The sequence below is a fragment of the Chelonus insularis genome, unplaced genomic scaffold (assembly GCF_013357705.1).
Source record: "Chelonus insularis isolate UGA/USDA-ARS -01 unplaced genomic scaffold, ASM1335770v1 contig_410_pilon, whole genome shotgun sequence".
In the NCBI taxonomy this organism is placed as follows: domain Eukaryota; kingdom Metazoa; phylum Arthropoda; class Insecta; order Hymenoptera; family Braconidae; genus Chelonus; species Chelonus insularis.
Window position 1 is genome coordinate 241,443 of NW_023276567.1, and position 21,053 is coordinate 262,495.

Sequence of the window (21,053 nt, forward strand, 5' to 3'; positions counted from 1 at the left end):
CCTTTTTTTTCAACAAGTTTTTCTATATCATATCTTGAAGTTGAAAGATATCAACAGACTGAAAAATTTAAAGAAATCATACGACCCAATAATTTTAATAACTTATTAATATGAATGAATAATTAATAAACACTATTAATAATTATACATCTGATTATTTAGAATAATTAATTATGTTTAAGTAATCAAATGAGATCAGAATCTCGTCAAGTTAATTATGATAAAGAGAATATCATTAATAATATTCAACTAAAGAAAATGGATCGATTTAATTAAAAAATTAATAAATAATTTTTTTATGTATATTCCCGTTTCAATAAATTGATATTTTTTTCAATAAAAAAGAACCACAACTAAATAATTACTTTTACCAACTTAAAACCTTAAAATCCATCATTAAAATCATCTTGAAAATAAAGACAGACAGTATAAATCTCAAGCAATTCCTCACGATTATACATGATGAGTTAACTAATAAAATATATATTTTTTATCGTAGTATATTTACATGAACCACATCTCCAATATGTGGACATGCATCAGCTTCCTACAATCTCAAGGACTTTCTTCATATTTCCCCCCCACTTGACTTCAATCTCAATCACCTTCTCCCTCATCTCCACATCATCCCTCTCACCTCTCAGGTACCCGCGATCCGATTATCTCAGCATGTCGGTGAGATTTTCTCGGTAACGGCCAAGTCCTTGGACCTCGGCGTCGCCTTAGGGTTCGGAACCCGCCCAGAGCGTGCACGCGATCTTACTGCACGTCCCAAAGACATTAGGCATTTTCAAACTATCATCTAAGATTAAACTAGCTTCATTCTGTTTAAATCTCGATTCATTCAAAAGTTGGCACAAAGCATCCTTTCAACATACATTTGTCATTAAATATTTTATTAAAAATCGAATGCTAAGAATCAATTATGTCTAATTATAATTGACATTGATTATTAACATGATTATTTTAATACCAATGAATATGTTTTCAAAACATAACCAGGGAAAAACTAGTACACATTGGAAAAAAAAAATAAATAATAAATATATAAATAAGTATCAACGTGAGAATTGATAATGAAGTAATGCTTTAGCATAAATTAATTATGTAGATAATCTCAAGTATAGATGAGCCTAATTGTACGGTAAGTTATACTTGTTGCATTGAATAAACATGGGTCAAAATGGTCTGGACTTTATTAAATCCATGAATTATAATATAGAAAACAACACATTACCGACGAATATTCATATTTTAACAAGGACTTTAATTATATAATAATAAACTACAATATTTTCCTGATTAATCTTGTAATCATAAGACTCGGAAATCTTTTATTTCAATCTGTTTATCGTAAAAATGATTAAAAAAGTCTAAAAATGTACAAAATAATTACGATATCAAAAATTTAAAGAATACCGTTCATAAAAAAAAAAAGAAGTTTACGAGTTAAAATTCTTAAAATAGATTAAAAATATAAATGATATTGGCAATGAATATTTTTTCAGATAAAACTCTAGAGGGTAAAGAAGAGGTCGTTGATAGCAGTAATTTGGAGATATGAGATAGAAAAATGTTAGAGTCAGACGATATATTACCCAATCATGGATCATAAACATAGTTAAAATTACTGATTGACTGTCTTTTATATTTCAATTTTTTTTTTCTTTCACTTCATTTTATTTCTATAGTAATTCGAATTTTTTTTTTCTTTCAACAATCATTGATGCACATGGCATTAATGTGGTTTTCCACAAGCGGAAGTCACGAAGTATGATTGCTCCAAAGTATAGATTTGCGGTTTTTCATTGAAAATCCATCATCGATATTTCAAAGTAAAGAAATTCTTAATGCATAAACTGTAATAAAATTCAATGCTGAGATCTGCTACACAGTTGCATCTTTCAGATTACACAACTAATATTTTCACAAGCTCTCTTTTGTAAAATCCATTTTTATTATTACACTTGTAAGAATGATTCATTGACACGGCTACTGATAAAATATTAGATAAATAATAAAAGATGTTAAAATAAAACTAAGCATAAACAGAAAAACGATAAAGTAAATCGAAAAAAAAGTATTCCATTCAGTTGAAAGTAATGAGGTCCTCTTGTTATATTATGCTTGATGCTCCAGAAAGCGAATACGAAAGGTATGAATGAAGTTTAGATACATAAAGAGTGAGAAAGAAAAAAGAATGATAAAAAATAACTCGAATGGAAAGAGATGAAAAAGGAAGATAAACTAATGAATCTTCTTAGCAGGATATTGGAAATACTTCGGGGCTGTTGAACACGAGCTACTTAAAACCGCTTGTATTATAATCGAGTCCGACAACCAATAAAATTAAACTGCCAGTAAAAGGGCATGGGTCGAGGTGCTGGATATTAAATTCATGTTTAGGATCGGAATTGAAAATCCAGGCAACTTCCGTAGATACAGCCTTAAATTGGTCTCAATTTTTTTCCAATTAAGATAAAGTTGTAGATCCACTTGCATTATGATAATTAATAATTAATATTTTTAGAAAAAATAATACAAAAAACTAGATAAATTAAATTTTGTTGAAACAAAAAAAGTAAACTAAACAATGAAAATTATTCCAATACTTTGAATTGAAGAATAAAAAAATCTAATTCAAACTGATATTATTTAAGTTTTAAATATATTAAGTGCTAATTATTTACTATCTACTGATTTGATAGACTCATTTGAAATAACTTGATTAAACACACACCATTATAAAAATGTTGAAGGTTTGCTTCAGCTTGATAAATCTTTGGTGAAAATTATCCAGAGCTGAAAAATGTCATAGGTGGTTTTCTAAACGAAGAAAAAAATTTTGAAAAATGAGAATAAGAAAAAAAAGTTTTCACGAAGGCAAAATCATTTATTAACTGACAATCGTCCTAACTAAACAATCGAATTGTTTGCCGCCGGAGGCTAGAGAATCCGTCGCCGTCGCGTCTGGCAGCTATTTTTTTGCGTCATTTCTCGACGTCATCGGCAGATCCACCCCAACTTGGTGGCCAGAATCCGTGTCATGTCTCTCTTCTGGCTTGCTGGCTTCCGTCCCGCCTTTCACCCCCTTATTTTCGAGTTCCTTTCTTCTGCCGATTCTCTTTCATGATCTCTGGTCTTTCTCTTCACTTTTGCAGCAGTCGTCATACTGTTATTCTGTGTCATCATGGTCGTCACAATTTTATTCTACCCTTCATACTCCTCTGATCTAAACCAACTCACAAGTGACAGTTCTTGATTAATACAATCCTTAACGTTGACATTGCTTCTTTGACTGTTTCTGATCAACGAAAATAAAGCATTTATTTTGTCAAAAGTAACCCCAAACAATTGTCACTAAAATTAAGTATTATTAATTTCCAAAAAATGAATGAAATTAATTCTGAATAAGTTTTATTTATAAAAGCTTTGACGTTAGAAATAATTTAATTAGTAATAAGAAATTTGGATTTAATTAATTAATTGTAATTTGTAATGTAAAAAGTTTTGAAAATTTGAATAATAACTGACAGAAAAAGAACCTAACGTTCTACTATTGTGAAATGTGGATTTAATTTAAAAATGAGATACTTCTAATTGAATATAGAGCAAAGGAGTGGATACCAAAATCGTGACGTCAAATCGGCAAGTTTTGCAGTTCAAAGGCTTAGCTTTTACTTGTGAGAATGAGAAGATGAAGGGGAAGAAAGGCTATCGTATTATAGGACAAGTGAGGTCCATGGCATTAGTATAGCACGCTGGAATAATTGGGTACAGTCTGCCGGTGAACGGCTACCGTACGCGAGCGTCGGCATCCTTTCAACCAAGATCTTCTTCTTTCTTTATCTCTCTTCGTTTTCTATTCACTATCTTTCTTCGTTTGTCTCACTGGACCGCAGCGTAGTCGCGGCAAGAAGAAGAGGATGAGACTCAGAAGCAAAATGCAGAAGCGAAAAAAAAATAATAAACATGAAAATAAGAAAATGAACGAGCCCACGCGGCGTCGGAGGATAAAGTGAAGAAGATGATGCAGCCTTCGAAGAGTCTAAAGGAGTAAAAGAGATAAACAAAAAGGAGGAGCATCCTGGAGTATACTTGGGGACCGGACACCAAGCGGTAGCTGAAGATCAAGAAAAGGAGGAGTGAGTAATAAAAACAAGAGTCAACACAAAACAACTGACGAGTCCGAGAGGCACAGTCATAACTGTCTCGCAATACCCACTACGGTTGTCCAGAAGCTTCTCAAAGTCTTCAAGAATACCTCAAAAACATAACTTTTTATTTGTTAAATAAATCTGCGAACCGTTCTAGGAATTTTTACGATATTTCTTCTTTTTTTTTTATTTCTCCATTCTTTATTGCATTTAATGAATAATGCTTCCATCAATTTTTTTTTCGACTGTCAATTAATTTTTTTCCAGGACATTTAGAAACATCAAAATTACCTTTCTATGATCATGATGACTACTGAATGAATTAAAAGATTTAAATAAATTATTTAGTACAATTTAAAATGGAACAAAAAATAGATCTAAAGTTGATGAAGTTATAACTTCTATGCCACCGACGCTTCAAAGAAACATGTCAGACCACTTGGATATTATAAACTCTATTCACACAACTTACAAGTGCCGATTCCACAGTGTAAGATCGTAAAAGTAGAATATGAGTAATGTTATACAGTGTATATTATATTTTCTTTACTCTTAAGTCATCTTTATCCACTCTTTCTCTCCCTCACTTTATCCCTCAACTCTTCTTCACTCTCTTCTACTAAATATATCGCACAATGCCGCTACTGTTTAACCAACCAGCTATTAAACCCCGCTTTTAATTCTGCGGTTCTTTGATTACTACCCTAACTACAATCATTTAAAGTTTCATTTAATTTAAGCAGAAAATTTTTTTTTTTCATCTAATTTTTGATTTCTAATATCAGTATATTAAATTACAATTCTTTCAAATTTTGTTTTAAAATAATCTTGAGATAACTACAACAGATTTTAAAGAATGAAATAGTAAATTATTTGATATTGATAGAGTAAAATAATGTTTCTCACTTGTGGAAACGAATTCAATTGAATAACAACATGATAAAACCTTGATAAGAATATATAAGAAATACTTAACATGATGAAAATATGAGGTAATAAAAAGCTGTTGAAAGAATGTACAATATTTTTTTTTTTATAAATGATATTAACAAAGAAAATTGTAGTATATTATCGAATGAATTAAAAAACATTTTTAACAAGTAAGATTTTATCATATATTTGAAATTTAGATTTACTGAATGTCTAGTTGTGATAAGCTTGTCTACTTTGGTACACCGACGGATAAGGCACTAACGCCACGCGACGGTAAACTATCGAACTATTTTGAATTTCTATTCTGATGGTACAAACTCCTATTTTTATTCTGAGATACCAATTCATCTACTATTGTTAATATTTTTTATTTAAACATTTAATTAAAATTAATTTTCATTTTACTGCAATTATAGAAAATGATTTTATCTGTTTTAAAAAATATTTTACTTGATATTAAATTATTAGATAAATTTTATTTAATCATATAAATGATTAATCTATGTTAGTAAAGTAATAAATAGAAGTTAGAGAATCGAGATCGGTGGTCAAGCTAGAGCTTTGAATTCAATATGAATAGTATCTAGACTGCTTTCAGTACATTTACAAATGATTACAGCACAAAGTTTGTAGTCATTATGGGCGTTAAATGTTGTTGAGATAATTTTTGTCATGACGTTGAAAATGTAGAAGATAACCCCTTTAGTTTTGTTATCGAGTTATCGTTTTCTTAACAAGCCGGTAAGCAAGTCCATACCAATATCAATGGATGCATCGAATCTGCTAAATCTTGTGTTATCTACAATCAAACAAGTTCGCGGGCTCTTAAGAAAGAAGAGGAAGACGAGATTATGGTGCCTGTGCCTATCGTATAAGTCGCGATCGGTTACTGAGATTTTCTTCAGTAGATTACACAACACTGACACTTAACAGGATCCAATTAAAGTCCATTACACGATTAATTATCTAATTAATTTATGCTTGAATTTTTTTTTCTCCCTACAACCTTGATATTGAGGCTAGTTTCATTTACTTGGCAATTTATTCATTTTTACTTGATGAAAGCATGGGTTTCATTTGATCAAATGAAACATAACTTACTGCTTGCTCGGAATTATCGGTCAGTAATTAAAAAAATACAAAATATGATGACAAGTTAAAATAGTTTGATAGTAGAAATGAGGATTTTTTAACCGGAAAAATGCATTTCTTAGACTTATTCTCGTGTATTTCTGTGAAAATGAATTTAAAACAATATAATCCGGCAATTACAGCCGGCAGAAACACAAGAGGTAGAAAAAGAAGGCGCGGGCATCCGGCTGTGGTTAAAGACCTAAGTGACAGCTAAAGTAATGCGAAGAGGGTTGCACACACGAGCTCAACGATATCCTTTATATTATAGAACCAAGTATTAGTTGTTTGTACGACCTACAGTTTATCGTGATTTCTATACGTGATATTACGTTTGTATCTTTGTACCTTTCCCACACGCTAACGTTACTTGCACTTATCGCCTTGCACGTATATCACCTTATGACCTCTTCTTTCCTCTTTTCTTATGTATGTATGAATTTACTCCAAGACAATTAAAATGTGAAATATATTTTATTTGTGATGTTACGCTATCGTGAAATTTTAAATATACGTTTGGTAAAAAGCTGTAATTATCATTTCAATCAGTCTACTATTTTATTTGCACTTTGCATTATTTTATCAAAGTGTAGTGAAATAATTCTTTTTTCATACTCAGCTAAACTTTGATTACAGTTGTCATGATTTTTATCAAACTCGTGAATTTATCATTTTTATAAAATAAAATATGAAGGATTGAAGGGAAAAAGTTTATCATGATTTTCGTTAGTCTTTTTCATGAATTTTAAGTTTCTAAGTAAAAATGGCACATTTTCCCAGACGCCTCATCTAAAACTCAGACATGCTTTCTGAGTTCTTCTTCCCTTGTGGAGTTGGTATCTCCCCATACCAGTCGTAATACGTGCTGTGCAGCCGCGTCGCTACTCACCCCTTGAAACACGACGCAATGCCACCTGGCAGCTTTTTGCCAAGTCGCACTCAGATATAGTTTTTGTTCGCCGGTGCACAGCCACAATCACCACCACCGAGTATTGCTGTTTGGTATCCCCCCACTTCCGGTCACCCGTACGTATCATCTCCCACCAATGGCGTGCAATCTACCACGCCCCTCCACCTACGCGCACCTGCGACACGCCTACATACCCTCCACACGCCATCCGCATCCTCTCTCTCTTGTTTCTTTATAAACTTACGACTACTTTCCTCGTTATTCGCGAGTACTCTTTTGTCTTCCTCTAAGCTTTTCAAGACCAACCTCTTTATCTCTCCCCCCCAGCTACCAATGATACGCTTGGATTCTCTAGTTTCCACCTCTGGACACTTGACTTTCAACCAATCCGCACCCCTTCTTTTCCTTTTTTTTCACCTTTTATCAGACATTTTTTACTTATCTACTCTTCTTTTAGAGGTAAGAGTAATGCCAGACGAGATTAAATTACATTTTTCATTAAATTTCGTTCAAATGAAAGAGTACTCTTAGAATTTTAAAATTATCTAGCTTAGAACTTTTGTCGTATTTTTTATTATTTTAAATAAAATATTATGCCGGTACTATTGATGACAGTAGTAACATATCCTGTTGTTTAAGGGAATGAGTACACAACATAAGGTACCACCACCTGGATTTGCTTCAACTAAAAAATCATCATTTGCCTATAATACTCTCTTTGTTATTGTAATAATTGTAATGAACATTCATCAATATTACAAATAATTATAAAATAAAATCAACGCAAGACCTGAGCTCATTTTTGTTTATCTTAGAAGAGTACCCCATTATACCTTATGATGGGGTGCTTTCTAACTGTGAAAATATGATGTACTTGACTAAAAAACATTAGCAAAAAATTTTGTAATTATTTTTTCACGTCATAAACCTGCTAGGTATTAATAATGCAAAAAAATGATTATTGTGCCTTGAAACAAAAAAAATAAGAGAGACCTAAGAAAGTGAAAAATTAAAAAAGGACCCTAAGAGAATCCGAATTTGGAAACTTGTTAAAACAACTAACGTCTACAGATGCCATTTATGGATTTATGTGCCTTATGCCGAGCAAATGGCCGCCTTCAACTTGAAAATAAACTAAAAAAAAAAATGCATATCATACCAAAGTGTATAAATGTCAAAGTCACGTTTTATTCTTAGATATTTATGTCTTTCACAGAATAAATCTGTTTTTTGTTACTATGAGTTCAATAATATTATAGCATTTAGGATGTAATAATGGTTAAAAAAGTTAATTACAAGACTATTTATTATTAAGCTATTATTATCAAACTATAGTCAGTTATAAAGTCATTTAATATTAGCAATTAATGACGTAAAATTAAATAACACTTATTATCATTAATTTCATTGATTAATAAATATTTTATTCAAGACACTAATTTAATAAAAAAAAATTCCAATTAAAAAAAATTGAAATGAATGATAAGGAATTTTATTTCAATATGAAAAGTGTAATATTTACCAAGAGGAAATAGCCCATGTTATATTTCAAGCGGAAAAATCAACATGTGAAGGAGTTAATTGTATTCAGATTTATGAGAATTTATGAGAGAGTACAAGCGCATTTATTTTCACATATTCCTTATGTGGATTGACCGAGGGGTGCAGAGTAGAATTGAATCGTGATATCTATTTATTATATTCACAAATAAACCAGGAAAGTTAATATGAAGAATTGAGAAGGGTGTTGAAAAAAATGGGGAATAAAAGAAAGAAAAAAGAAAGAAGGGAAAAGATGAGAGACGAAAGGACATAAGGAAATCAGTATATGTAGTACATAGCAATGAAGAAAACGATCGAATGTAGAATAAATAAAGAGAAAGATAAGAGTAGAATTGCAGGAACTAAGTAAAATATACAAATATGTAAACCGCTGACTACACTATAGATTTTTAACATGCACGCAAGCTGTAGTATTTACTCAGAACAGTCATGTTATTCTAGGTTCAACGACACCTTTAATTACCCACCGACAATTATAAATTGAATAAAAAGAACGGTTAATCGTAGTATAAATCAACAAGAATCTTTAACAACTGATTTATAGCATTGAAACATCAAATATCTCTATAAAGATTCTTGTTGATAAATCACTTGGAGCTTTCTACTAAATTATACTAAAATCTTTTCTTATTGTTAAAAAATCAATTAAGCAGAACGTAATACCTTTTTATCAAGAAATTAATCTAAATTATAGCTTTTATAGAGAGCTATCATTTACTTAATCATGTTACCAGTGATATGCATCTGCAAAACTCTTTCCACTAGATGAAAAAAAATATTTTCTATAGCTTTATTTTGTCTGTAAATAACGGATTAATTAAGTAAAATTAATTTAACTGATACCCATTTAAATATTATCTAGAGTAATCAATCTTTAATAAGCAAACGTTATTACCTTATAAATTATTATTTATTATAAAACAACAGCTTTATTATCTTTATATTATTAACACGTACTTATTTTTTCTTTCGTGCTAATCAAATTAAGACATGATAAATTACACATTAGATTCAACAGATTATTGAAAAAATATCATCATTGTAATAATTGAATGATTTTAAAAATAAAAAATGTTGGTATAATGGGATAAAAAACAGATATATTGTAATGCAATTGACATGATTAATTCGCGAGTTATGAATAGAACAACAAAAAAAACTTGCGCATCATCATGAGGATGCAATAGAGAAAGAGAAAGAGACAAAAAAAAAGGTGTCAGTTTCTCTCGCTCGTGCTCATGCGGACAAACGGCGATAATGTCAGCTTTTTATGAGAGTTAATGAACGGTTGTGTACTTATGGTTGTCGAGCGGAAAAGTGGCGGGACGGGACGAAGGGGAAACCATAAGAACCCCCGCGTATTATGCAGCACTTTTATTTACAACTTTTCATCTCTGAATATTTTTCATATTCATACACATATTATCCTACATTTTGCCTTACCATTACCTTTCCAATTTATGTTGTTATAAGTTTGTCAACTTCTCCAATGATTATCGATCTTATCATTCCTACTTTTATATTAATTAACGTTCAAGTTATTTTTTTTTTTTTTTTCAAATGAATAACTTTTAATGATGTCAAATAGAAAGAGAAATAATAATCAATCTCACTTAATTCTCCAATATTTCTTAATCTTGATAAAATTACGCAAACACAAATATATATATATAAAATATTCAAGTACTCACCTTACTCTGGACGTAATCGAGAGCAAGCATGCAGTCAGAATATCCACTCTCTGTTTTAATAGTCGTAGCACCTTGTCCAGGAGCTGTAGAACAAAATCCTGAACCAACAACACCAACAGGGCCTCCAAGACCGGCAGCAGCAGCTGCTGCAACGCTTTCCCTGTACCAAGGATACATTATAGTCTTAGCAGAAATTTTGAAATTTCTCTTGCACGTGATTCTAAATAATCATGTAATCCATTTATTGATTAATACGTTTAATCATTCTTAAATTTGCTTCCAAAAACTTCAAATCCATTACTAAATTAATCAATGATTATTTTGAAAATGATTAATCAGTAATTAACTACTCAGCACTAATATAACAATTTTATATTTAATTACGTAATTATTATTAATCTAATTTGATTATTGTAAATATTTTAATTGCACGACACCTCTTAACTAATAGATGCACTGTAGATAATATATTTCACTATTAATTTAATCCTAAGTTTTAGTTTGTTTTGCTGTTTCATCACTGAAAACACTCATTTTCGATATGTAAACACAAAAGACAAAATAGAGTTGAGGAATTTTTACGCACACGTTATTTGTAGCAATTGATGAAGAAGAATACTGTCCAGTAATTTTTGTTTACATGCAATTTAATAACGTTATATTCGATCTTCTAAATAACCTCACTAACAATGTTTTGTTAGCATTGAGTTATGTATGTTTCCAATTGAAAAGACTTTCTATTATTTACGTTTCTACAGTTATTATCGCTATAACCTTTTCTTTTCTGGGAATTCGCTAGTCTCTAACCTCTCTTTTACTTTATTATTCGGTTTTCCATGTAACGAACCAAACTGTACTTCTTTTCGTTGAATGATTCGTTTTTTTTTGACTAGATAATCCCAATATTCTTTACAATATTATCTCTTCATCACTCTTAAAATTATTTGCTTTTATTAAATAATTTTTCTCTATTGCACACTATGTACTTTTTCTCACTCTCTACTTTTTTTTCTAACACTGAAGCATTGTTTTATTTAACAGCCATTTTTTTTAAGATGAATGTAATCATTCTACTATCATATAATTATTTATAAATGCAATATATTCAGACTGTTATAAGTTGAGAATTTTTTTTTATTTATCTCACCGTCGAACTTGTTTTACACAATTTCATTGTTCTTTTATCAAAAAAACCACCAGAATTCATTTCGTATATGATATCCTTTACATTAACTAAAGAATTCCACAACAATCTTAACATTTCTGATCGCATTTTAGCATCATTTGGCGGGAACTTGATTCTCAACCTTCAAGTTTTTTCAGCCATTTTTTATGATACTTTTTTTTTTGACAAACTAATATGGTTAGTTATGACTTTTTTTATTATATATTATCTTGTACACCTTTATAGATGAGATTGTCAGATATCACTGAACATTATTCACCAAAGCCAAGTGATTTTTGGAGTTTACGATACTGCCGAAATACGGCAAAAAAAATTACACACTCCGCCCGGAAATAATGAACCGTGGACCGCGAACGCGGCGTCTACACTGACGCGGGAGCCGGGATTCGAACAGCAGTTCGTGCGCATTCGTAAAGTTTCGTGATATTTCGTGTCTGGCTATGCCCATTCCTTTATCACTTACGTGAGGATGTGGTGTAGAGAAAGAGGGAGAATAGAAGTGGGAGAGACACAGTGAGTGAATCGCGCAAAGTGGGAGAGGCTTCGCTGATGATACTTGAATAAGAATTTGGAAGCATCAATGTTTATTTTCTTTTTAGAATCGAATTTATTAAGAATATATATATATATATATTTATCAGTGAAGGAGTAATGACAAACAGAAATACCACACATTGCTAAGATGATTATAGAAGTTTATTTTTACAAACTTGACGTCAACGGTAATGAAAAAAAAAAGAATGATTACGTTTTGAATTTCTTTCAAATATTTTTAATGTGAGCTTATAAAAAAATATCAGTTGTAATTAATGATAATTATTATATTCAATTCATGAGGTTAAGCACTTTAAGGTGAGAAAGTGAAAAATAAATGATCTAGGGTGAAGCTTTTTGTGATATTTTTTAAATGATCATTATTAGTAGAAAAAAATTAAATTACTCTATTATACAACAGCTTAGAGATATAGTATATTATCATACCAATGGATAATTGCAATAAGATTGACAATAAATATTCATTAAAGAGCTAGAAAATTTTTAAACATATAAATAACTATTAAAAAATTTGAAGCGTGATTATCTTAAAATGGGAAATTTCTAATAAACTTTCTAACTTTTACACATCTTGATCAATGTATGAGTTATTGTTATTACTTTTTGACTTGATAATTAAAGAAAACTTCAATAACATACAAGGTTTATTTCAACGGTAATTTTCATAAATAATTAAAATAACCTGATGCAGCAGTTAACATCTACACGACGAGATTAATTATGGATATTGCTATCTTACGATGTACACATGGTATCGATAGTTATTGCAAATAGTAGGAATCTTAATTAATGGCAAGTATCCATGATGCTCATGTTCCATTCAATTAAAATCGTGTTTGACCAATCGAATACTAAACAACTGTACCAGTGCAGCTTGCAATCCCTACTTCCACCGAGTATGTGTAAATGTCATGAATTTATGTGAACGCTTTCAATTAATTAACCGTTTTGCTAACTTCTCATCATAGTTTCCACGTCTAAAGCAAAAAAAAAAAACAAATATCCAATACTAAAATAGCCAGTGAAAAAGCAACTTTATTTATTGATCATAAAATAGAAAAATGAATAAGTAATCTTTCTAATTCTTCATGATACTCTGTTGACACCCTAAGAAGTAAATACTTAAGTAAGGTCATGGAAGTTGATCTGCTTGTATACGCAAAGCAAAAAGTCACCCTTACTAACCGACATAATGACCTCGAAATTTTTTTTATTTCCCACTCCAATTGAACCATTTTCGGTAAAAAATTTCCCTTCTTCAGCACCCAAGTTTACTTTTTTAGTATATTTACTCTTCTCTAAATATTTAGACATTAAAAACATGGAAAAAATTATCAAACACTTTTATTCATAATAGTTTCGTTACTGGAGTAACTCAAAGTTTTATGCAAAAAATTATCAAACGTCATTTTTGTTTGTAAAACTAATGTTTACTTCTTCAAAACTTTTTGATATTAAAAAAAATTGTTCTTCAGTATTTATTAAGTGTGTCTAGAAATAATAGAGCAAAAGAAAATGATAGATCTTAAAAAAAGTGATAATGTAGTAACAAGATTGCTAAAAAGTGAATTAAAAAAATATGGGAATGAATCAGAGTATTATTTATACACTGTAGACTCCAGCAGAGTCTTCAACCTAACAAGTAGCTGGTAAGAAGCAGCTCGTTTCGTCCTGCAGACGCTTTTGCTAAGACATCCGTGTCTCCATCGTCGTCGTCGTCGTTGTCACTGAAAGAAAAACTTCGACATGCTTTTTCGGTCAATGGGAGAGAGTTCAAGGACGTCGTCGGAAATAGGTACAAGGGGGGTTTTTTGTTTTTGCTTTCATTCTCTATTATGTATTTGCAACTCTCTCTTTCTTTCCCTGATCCTATAACACATATATTGTTAGAGACTTACAAAAAAAACTCAAGTTTCTGTCAAAACAATCAAACATTTTTGAGGTCACGGTCAAGTTTTACTTGAGCTATGTTTTTAATACATTCTCAAGCTTTAAAGGAATGTATTTAAAAAGAGAACGTGCGATTTTTCAATTAGGGCTTCTTAGTTTTGTCTGGATTCTTCAATGAATTCTTTCAATCTTTTTCAAAGAATTTCAATATAAGATCAAAATTCTTTTACAAGTATTTCTTTAAAATATTATTTTTATAAATGAAATCCAAAAGAATGGTATTTGTATCATTTTCTTACTCCATGTGGTAGAAAAAAAGCTCTAGATGTTGATTACTAGTTCAAATCCAATTTGCTAAATTTAATTTCACTGGTGTATATTACTGATAAAATCAAATGAACATATCTGTTGATGATAAAGGTAAGACTTCATCAAGTTTAAAGTGAAGAATGATCTAAAAAAGATAATTTAAAGTGATTGATACATTATTTAACTGTATGATGAGAAAGATACACAAGTCGTATGGCAAATGGAAAAAGGCAATACGCATAAGGATTATTCAAAGCTTCACCCGCATACCGATCACAAACGATCCTGAACAATTCCTTAGCATATATTTTGTTTTTTATTATTTATTCAGCAATCAGTTACTTCCATAAGACTAAGAAGATTGTTAATATATTCCGTAAGATTGGCAGGTACAATAAAAAGCATCAAGATCGTCTCATGGCGTCACTGAGACTTGTATCTGGGGAATTTCAGGTCCCTTTTTGTCGGCAACGAGAGAACAGACAAGAGTAACCATCGTCGAGAAGAAGAGAAGAAGAATCTCCAAGCAATATAGCCTACCCAACACTACTTCTTCAACTTACAGACTCCAATTTAAAATAAATGTCATTCCAGAGATCGATCACATCTGATATTCATGCTGAACTTGGATTTTTCATCATTAAAAGTTCATCTTGAATTCAAAATAATATCAATTATTCTAATCTTATATTCCATGAAAAAGCCACAGAATGTTTATTAAGTTATTCTGTTCTTCCATATGGATCCACTGCTATTGCCAAGAGTCCAGAACTTTATTTGGAGAATTGATTATTCTGCTATCCATGACCAGCACGTTGAGCTTAATTATTAATCTGAATTTGATATTTGAACAAAACTTACGAGTTTCTCATGAAGGAAATTTTTTCCTCACTTACTTAATGACTTAATTTTAAAAAAATATGATTTAAGTTAAAATAGTAGCTTATTTACATTGAAAAGCTTGTGAAGAACGTCCACCATTGTCATTTCTACACCCCAAACACCTGGCGCAGGTTCTTGGGCTTTCAACCCACTCGAGGAGGCAGTTTAAAGAAAGAGGGAAAGAGGGAATGTTGGAGGGCGCGAAGAAGAGAGCGTCTGTGGAGGCGTAACCATCCATTCCATTGGTGGAGATCTTGAGGATCTGGCCTCGCCCACCGCACGCGCATCATAACAAAAAACGTGATCCTCAGGAGGAAAACAAAAGCCAGAAGAGGAAGTGAGTAAGAGAGACACAAGGGAGTTACCTCTGCTATATGAAGGATTCTACGATGTTGTTTCCACGACTCCACCCGGACCCAAGGGGTTGACTTTTTCCTTTTCTATGCTATACTCTAGTCCTGTTCCTGATGTACCATCGACGCCATGACACTTATATCCTCCTGCTCCTCCTTCTCCTCCTCTTCAATTCCCTCTGAAACTCCTCCAACTCTTCGTGCCGCCATCGTATGGATTCTTGTTTTTTTTTCTGCTTCCCAACTGTTTTTTTTTCTCCCAGGATGGTGATGGGTGCTCCTTCTTGATTTCATAGTGATTCTTACTTTTGATTTCACCAAATTTGCTAGAAAAAAAAAATTAAAATTTCATTTTTTTTTGTTCCCCAGATTCGACGTCAGTTGGTGCGGGATATTAAAGAAATCTTGCAAACATTTATGTTGATTGATGGATATTCAACCAATGAAAATTAGCTTTATTTAACATAAAGTTACAGAGCAGGTTGGTGTTTTGTGCTGTTGTGAGGTTTAGAAGAAGTTGAAAATACTTTTCTTTCACTTCGTGAAAATATTTCGATTAATTAATAATGAAAAATAATAAGCTAAAAAAATTCTCAATTCATTTTGTTGTGAAATAGCGAAGAGAATCCTTTTGATATGCTTCTAATTGCAGGACTTTTTTGCAGTCGATTCTACTGTAAAATAGATTAGGTATTAAACCGGGAAGTCATGTTTTTATAGACAATAGATTTTTTTTCTAAAGTTGGACTGCAGTTATAGAAGAAGATGAAGAAAACGGTGGAATTTCATGAAACTTTTTTTTTATAGTTAAGGGTAATGAGGTCTTTGCTAGGATAACTGTTCTGTGATAGTGACTGGACCCACCTACGTTAAAAACGTTCAATCTCATTTTTCAAAGGAAGTCAATAGAAAATATAATTCAACTGCAAAAAAATGTTATAGTTGAACAGTCAACACTTGAAGTTAAATCTTGAAAAATAAATTTTACTGAGCTCTTAAACGAATTTAGTGTCATTAGTTGATATTCAAAAAATGAAAAAAAAAAAGATATTTAACTTTTGTAGCTTCAAATTTACACAAGAGTTAAGACAAGCAATTATCCCATTGAAATTAAGCTACGTAATTGGACTGGTTCTATTCACACTCGTAAAGCTGCTGTTTTACAACCTTACAGCACTGAAGCATATGAATTTTTAAAGAAGAAGATAAAGTGCCTCATATAGCAACAACAAAAAATTATCTAAACTATTGTAAACATTATTTATAATTGAAGCAAACGATTTATAATCATACAAACCAATATTAAATTTTGCTTATCCTTTATCAAACTTCAAGAAAAGTATCCAATAATGTCATCTGTCTGATCAAGAAAAAATTCTGTCATTTTCTACTTAACTAAGACTAATTCTATTTTAGAAAGAAAAACGTGAGATGTTTGTTTAATTAGAATATTATTCATTTTAAAAGAATATGAGATTAATAAAAAAAAGTGAAAGAGGTAAGAGAAGTTTAATAAATAAGAGTAACGAAGAAGAAGGAATGTAAAAAAGGGTGGGCGGATCTAGTAGAGCATTCGGCTACTGTTTGCCGCCGCTCACCGATATAGAACGATCATTATTCGTATTCTTTTTATTTTTTAACTCAAACAGACAAACATTTGAGAAAACTTGAGGTCTTGAAATTCCATCCTAATATATTCGTCCATACCTACATACACATTTTAGTGTTCCTTCATCTTTTTCTACCCACTTTACGTTTAACTGATCCCTCTGGATCAACTTCGGGAGTGTTACAGCTTTGACCACGAGTTTCATGTCCTGCTTCATGTCTACTTTCACATTCTCTTTACTTAAGCTAAGGATTTTATGCATACAGAATATAATCATTCTAATTTTAAGGGATTTTAACAGCAATAATTGCTCTTTTGATTTTTTTTATCGTCCAATCTTTGAGTTCAGTTTGCATTACTTTTTAACATACTTTGCTTCTTTTATCATCATCATATGGAAGAAATGACTTTAGGCATCTAAAATTAAAAAAAAAAAATTTTTTCGGATCATTTAAAGGTCCTAAGAATGGCACGAGTCCAATTGTCCTAGCGGCGGATGCCTTTGATAGAAAGATTCTTCCGAGAAGGCCAGTGAATTCAGTAGCAATTTAACAAAAAAACAAGTCAAAAAAAACATTCAAAAATGTGAAGAATCTTATATTTGATATTATATTCTACCTTATACAGAGTAACAACTAAAAAAGTAGAAAATTTAATTAAAAAAATAAAAATTGATTAATAATTGATGACGGTGTTATTGGAAATCATTTGTATGAAATGAAATAAATATTTGCAATGATAAAAAAAAAAAATAGCAACAAAGTTGGATGACATCGTGTGCAGTTATAGATGATCCAATTATCAATTGATGCTTTTAATGTAATTAGCCAATTAAAGATAATTTTTTTATAGTCTTTTCCCACAAAGTAGCTACGATATAAGTATGAAGTGTATATGTATATAGTGGGATGTGTGGAGAGACAGGAGGATCTAAAAAGTAAAGAGTAATAAAGAAGAAAAGATGAGGGAGATATATAGGATGAGAACGAATAGCTTTAAGATGGAGACTAATTGCACTTTAGTGCGATAATTGGCGAATTGATGGGACAGGGATCTTCAAGATTATTGCCTTGAAGACCGATTAATTAAGCTAATCATTACTATCCTCCTTCCTATTAGGCTTATTTTTTAAATAAAATTGAAAATGATTAAAAAGTTATTTAAAGTGAAACAACGACTGTTTGTTGAAAATTCAATGAAAGAAAAAACATGGATAAATTATTGATACTTACCACAGTAGATTAAAGTGATGCTCAGCAGGACCTTCTCTTCTCTGGATCATTGGGACAGTTTTCATTAGAGATAGACGAATTATAAATGCTAATAAAAGTCTACATACATTTGTTTTTGTTTGAAGGATGAGAGAAACCCCTGAAAGATCCATACGATCCGTATACACACCAACTCACACTCCTGTCTCTTCTTCGTTTCAAATTAGTTCCCGGCGCACAGGAGGAGCCAACAGAGATAGTCAGACTATGGAAATGAAAAAAAGAATAAAGAGAAAAAAAAAATAAAATGAGATGAAGAAAAAGCAAAGGTAAGCTACCGGTGGTCCTTTTGAGAACAAAGCACCCGCACTTTGATACTTTTGTTTTTATTTTTTTTTCTTTTCACATTTTTTTATTTTTTAACTTTTTCCGCTTAATTTTCTAATCATCTTTCAATTACATCAAATTGAATATTTTTTTTTAGAATGTTGCTAAAAATAAATTCGTACTCTAAAATGATTTCATTTAAGATCGAACTAATGAAGAATGTTTTATATAAAATACTTATATTTTCTGAAGAGCAGCGGTATTTGGACAGGTATACGAGGAAAAATAAAAAAAAAAAATGTATATATATGGAAGAAAAAGAAAAAAAAATTTTTTTAATTTAGAAATTTGATTGATCAAGTATCGATTAAGAGAAAAGTACGAGATAGCATAAAAGAGTAAGAGAAAAAGAAGAAAGGGGAATCCCTGGCATGGCCTTACTTAAGGTTTTTCAGAAGCTGCTGCACCTTCTTAAGTCAGTATCGTAAGCAAGATGGCCGCTGCAGCCCTGGTAAATAAGCGACTGTCATCTGACGCCCGCAAAAACCAGATACACCGCGGCAGACTGGTCTCTCTTAGTTCTCTTTCCACTTTGCTTCCAGATCCTCCAGCAACATCCTTCAGCTCCTCCAATATAGCAGTAGGATCCCTCGATGCAACCTACTCATTCTCTCTCTGCTTCAGACTCTTCTCCAACCCCTCACTGCTTCTTCCACCATTCCTTGAGTCTAAAGATTAATTACAAAAAATGCTCGCGACGCGAATTGAAAACGTCGTTCCACGAACTAAGAATCTTTTCTTCTCTCCTTCTTCTTCCTTTTCTTTTCATCGCTTCAATCTACGTGTATTCTTGTGTATTTCTCTTCGTCAAACACCTTCACCATGTCATCACTACAATTTACATTCATTATAAATCCCCTTTTATTCTTATGTTTTTCCATTTTTATTCATAATATATACTTTGTTTTTACTTGTCATTATTTTATTCTATTATTTTATTCAGTTCATTTCGATCAATTTATTTTAATTAATTTATGTCTATTTTAATTCATTAATTATTTATAAAATACCCCTATTATACCAAATGCTTTGCTGATTAACTCAATCAACAGTATATTTATTATCCTATTTTTGCTCAAATTATTCAATTAAATTAGCTAATAATTCTTTTAAAAAATAGATAACCATACAATATTTTAACTTCAACAATTAATTACAAAGATGGGAAATCATTGTTACCAAGCTATCAATTTTCTCATAAAAAATTTAAATCACGAATGACCTTAGAGCAAGAGATAGTGTTGATGATGAGTAGAAATTTTTCATGGCAAAATCTTGTAACTTATATTTACGTGGTGGTTAAAGTAAATAAGGTGTTTAATGATTAGCAGTTTAGCAAGCATCATTGGTAATAAGTGGTGGCTCTCAGTCAGGATTAGATAATGCGGGTTGCAAAGGTAAGGGGAGACGTTGAAAATATGGGTAAAAACGCCCCTTTACTACCTTTCCTCATCCGTAAGGATTATACAACATCAGTTATAGAGAAAAACCCTATTTGCTAGTAAGAAAAGGAAGCACATGCGAATGAGATTTAAAAAATGAATGTTGAATAGAAAATTCAAGAGCTTGCAATACTTGAGGACTAATTAGTCTACTTGAGACCTCATTAGCGTTCAAAACTACTCCTTTTACATTCAATTAATTATACGCACAGACACGAATATATTAATAATTAAAAGTCTTACAATTAAATCTAAGATTCAGTTGTCAGAGTCAGTTACAGGAAGTTTACAGATATTTTATTTATTATTTTACTGCATTAAATAGAATAACATTCTGTATATATATGAGGCTTTTCTTTAATTTTATTCTCACCAATTAACACTTGAATTCTTCCGCTGTTCCATGAGAATTATTTTTCATCTGTCTATCTTTATCGATTGTTGGCTTATTGCACGAATATTTTTTCAATCTAAATACTCAACACTTTTTCCTTCTAAGAAAGATTCAATCTCTTGTTCAAACAGTATTATTGTGAGATATTTATTACGCTTTCAATTTATTTACTTTTGTTTATTAATTGGGATTTTTTTTTAAAGTTTTGGAATTACCTTTGAAAGTAGATTGGCAAGTTTAATTACAGCAAGTTTAATATAGTCCATCGAACTACCGCACGACTCTCGAGATTGTTCAAAGGAGTAAATGAGGCAACGATGACTCAACGGTGTTTGAAGAAGAACGAAGACTATCGTTCGGAGGCAATCATCTATAAATGACGTGTCTAATATCTTTAAAAAAATTACTTAAACACTTTATTTATCCAAACGTCTCTTTTATTAATTAATA

At 31.1% G+C, this 21,053-nt stretch overlaps 1 protein-coding gene across 3 annotated transcripts in view; it reads right to left on the reverse strand.

Annotated features, from left to right (window-relative positions):
* The window catches only part of LOC118069481 (zinc finger protein rotund-like), a 72,690-nt gene extending 61,275 nt beyond the window's left edge, over positions 1 to 11,415 (reverse strand). For all 3 annotated transcript variants that reach the window (XM_035087625.1, XM_035087624.1, XM_035087623.1), the window contains exon 1: positions 10,386 to 11,415. In XM_035087625.1, the coding sequence (XP_034943516.1) occupies positions 10,386 to 10,562 (177 nt within the window). In that variant the 5' untranslated portion in view covers positions 10,563 to 11,415. The remainder of the gene's footprint in view (positions 1 to 10,385) is intronic.
* Positions 11,416 to 21,053: the final 9,638 nt, after the last annotated feature.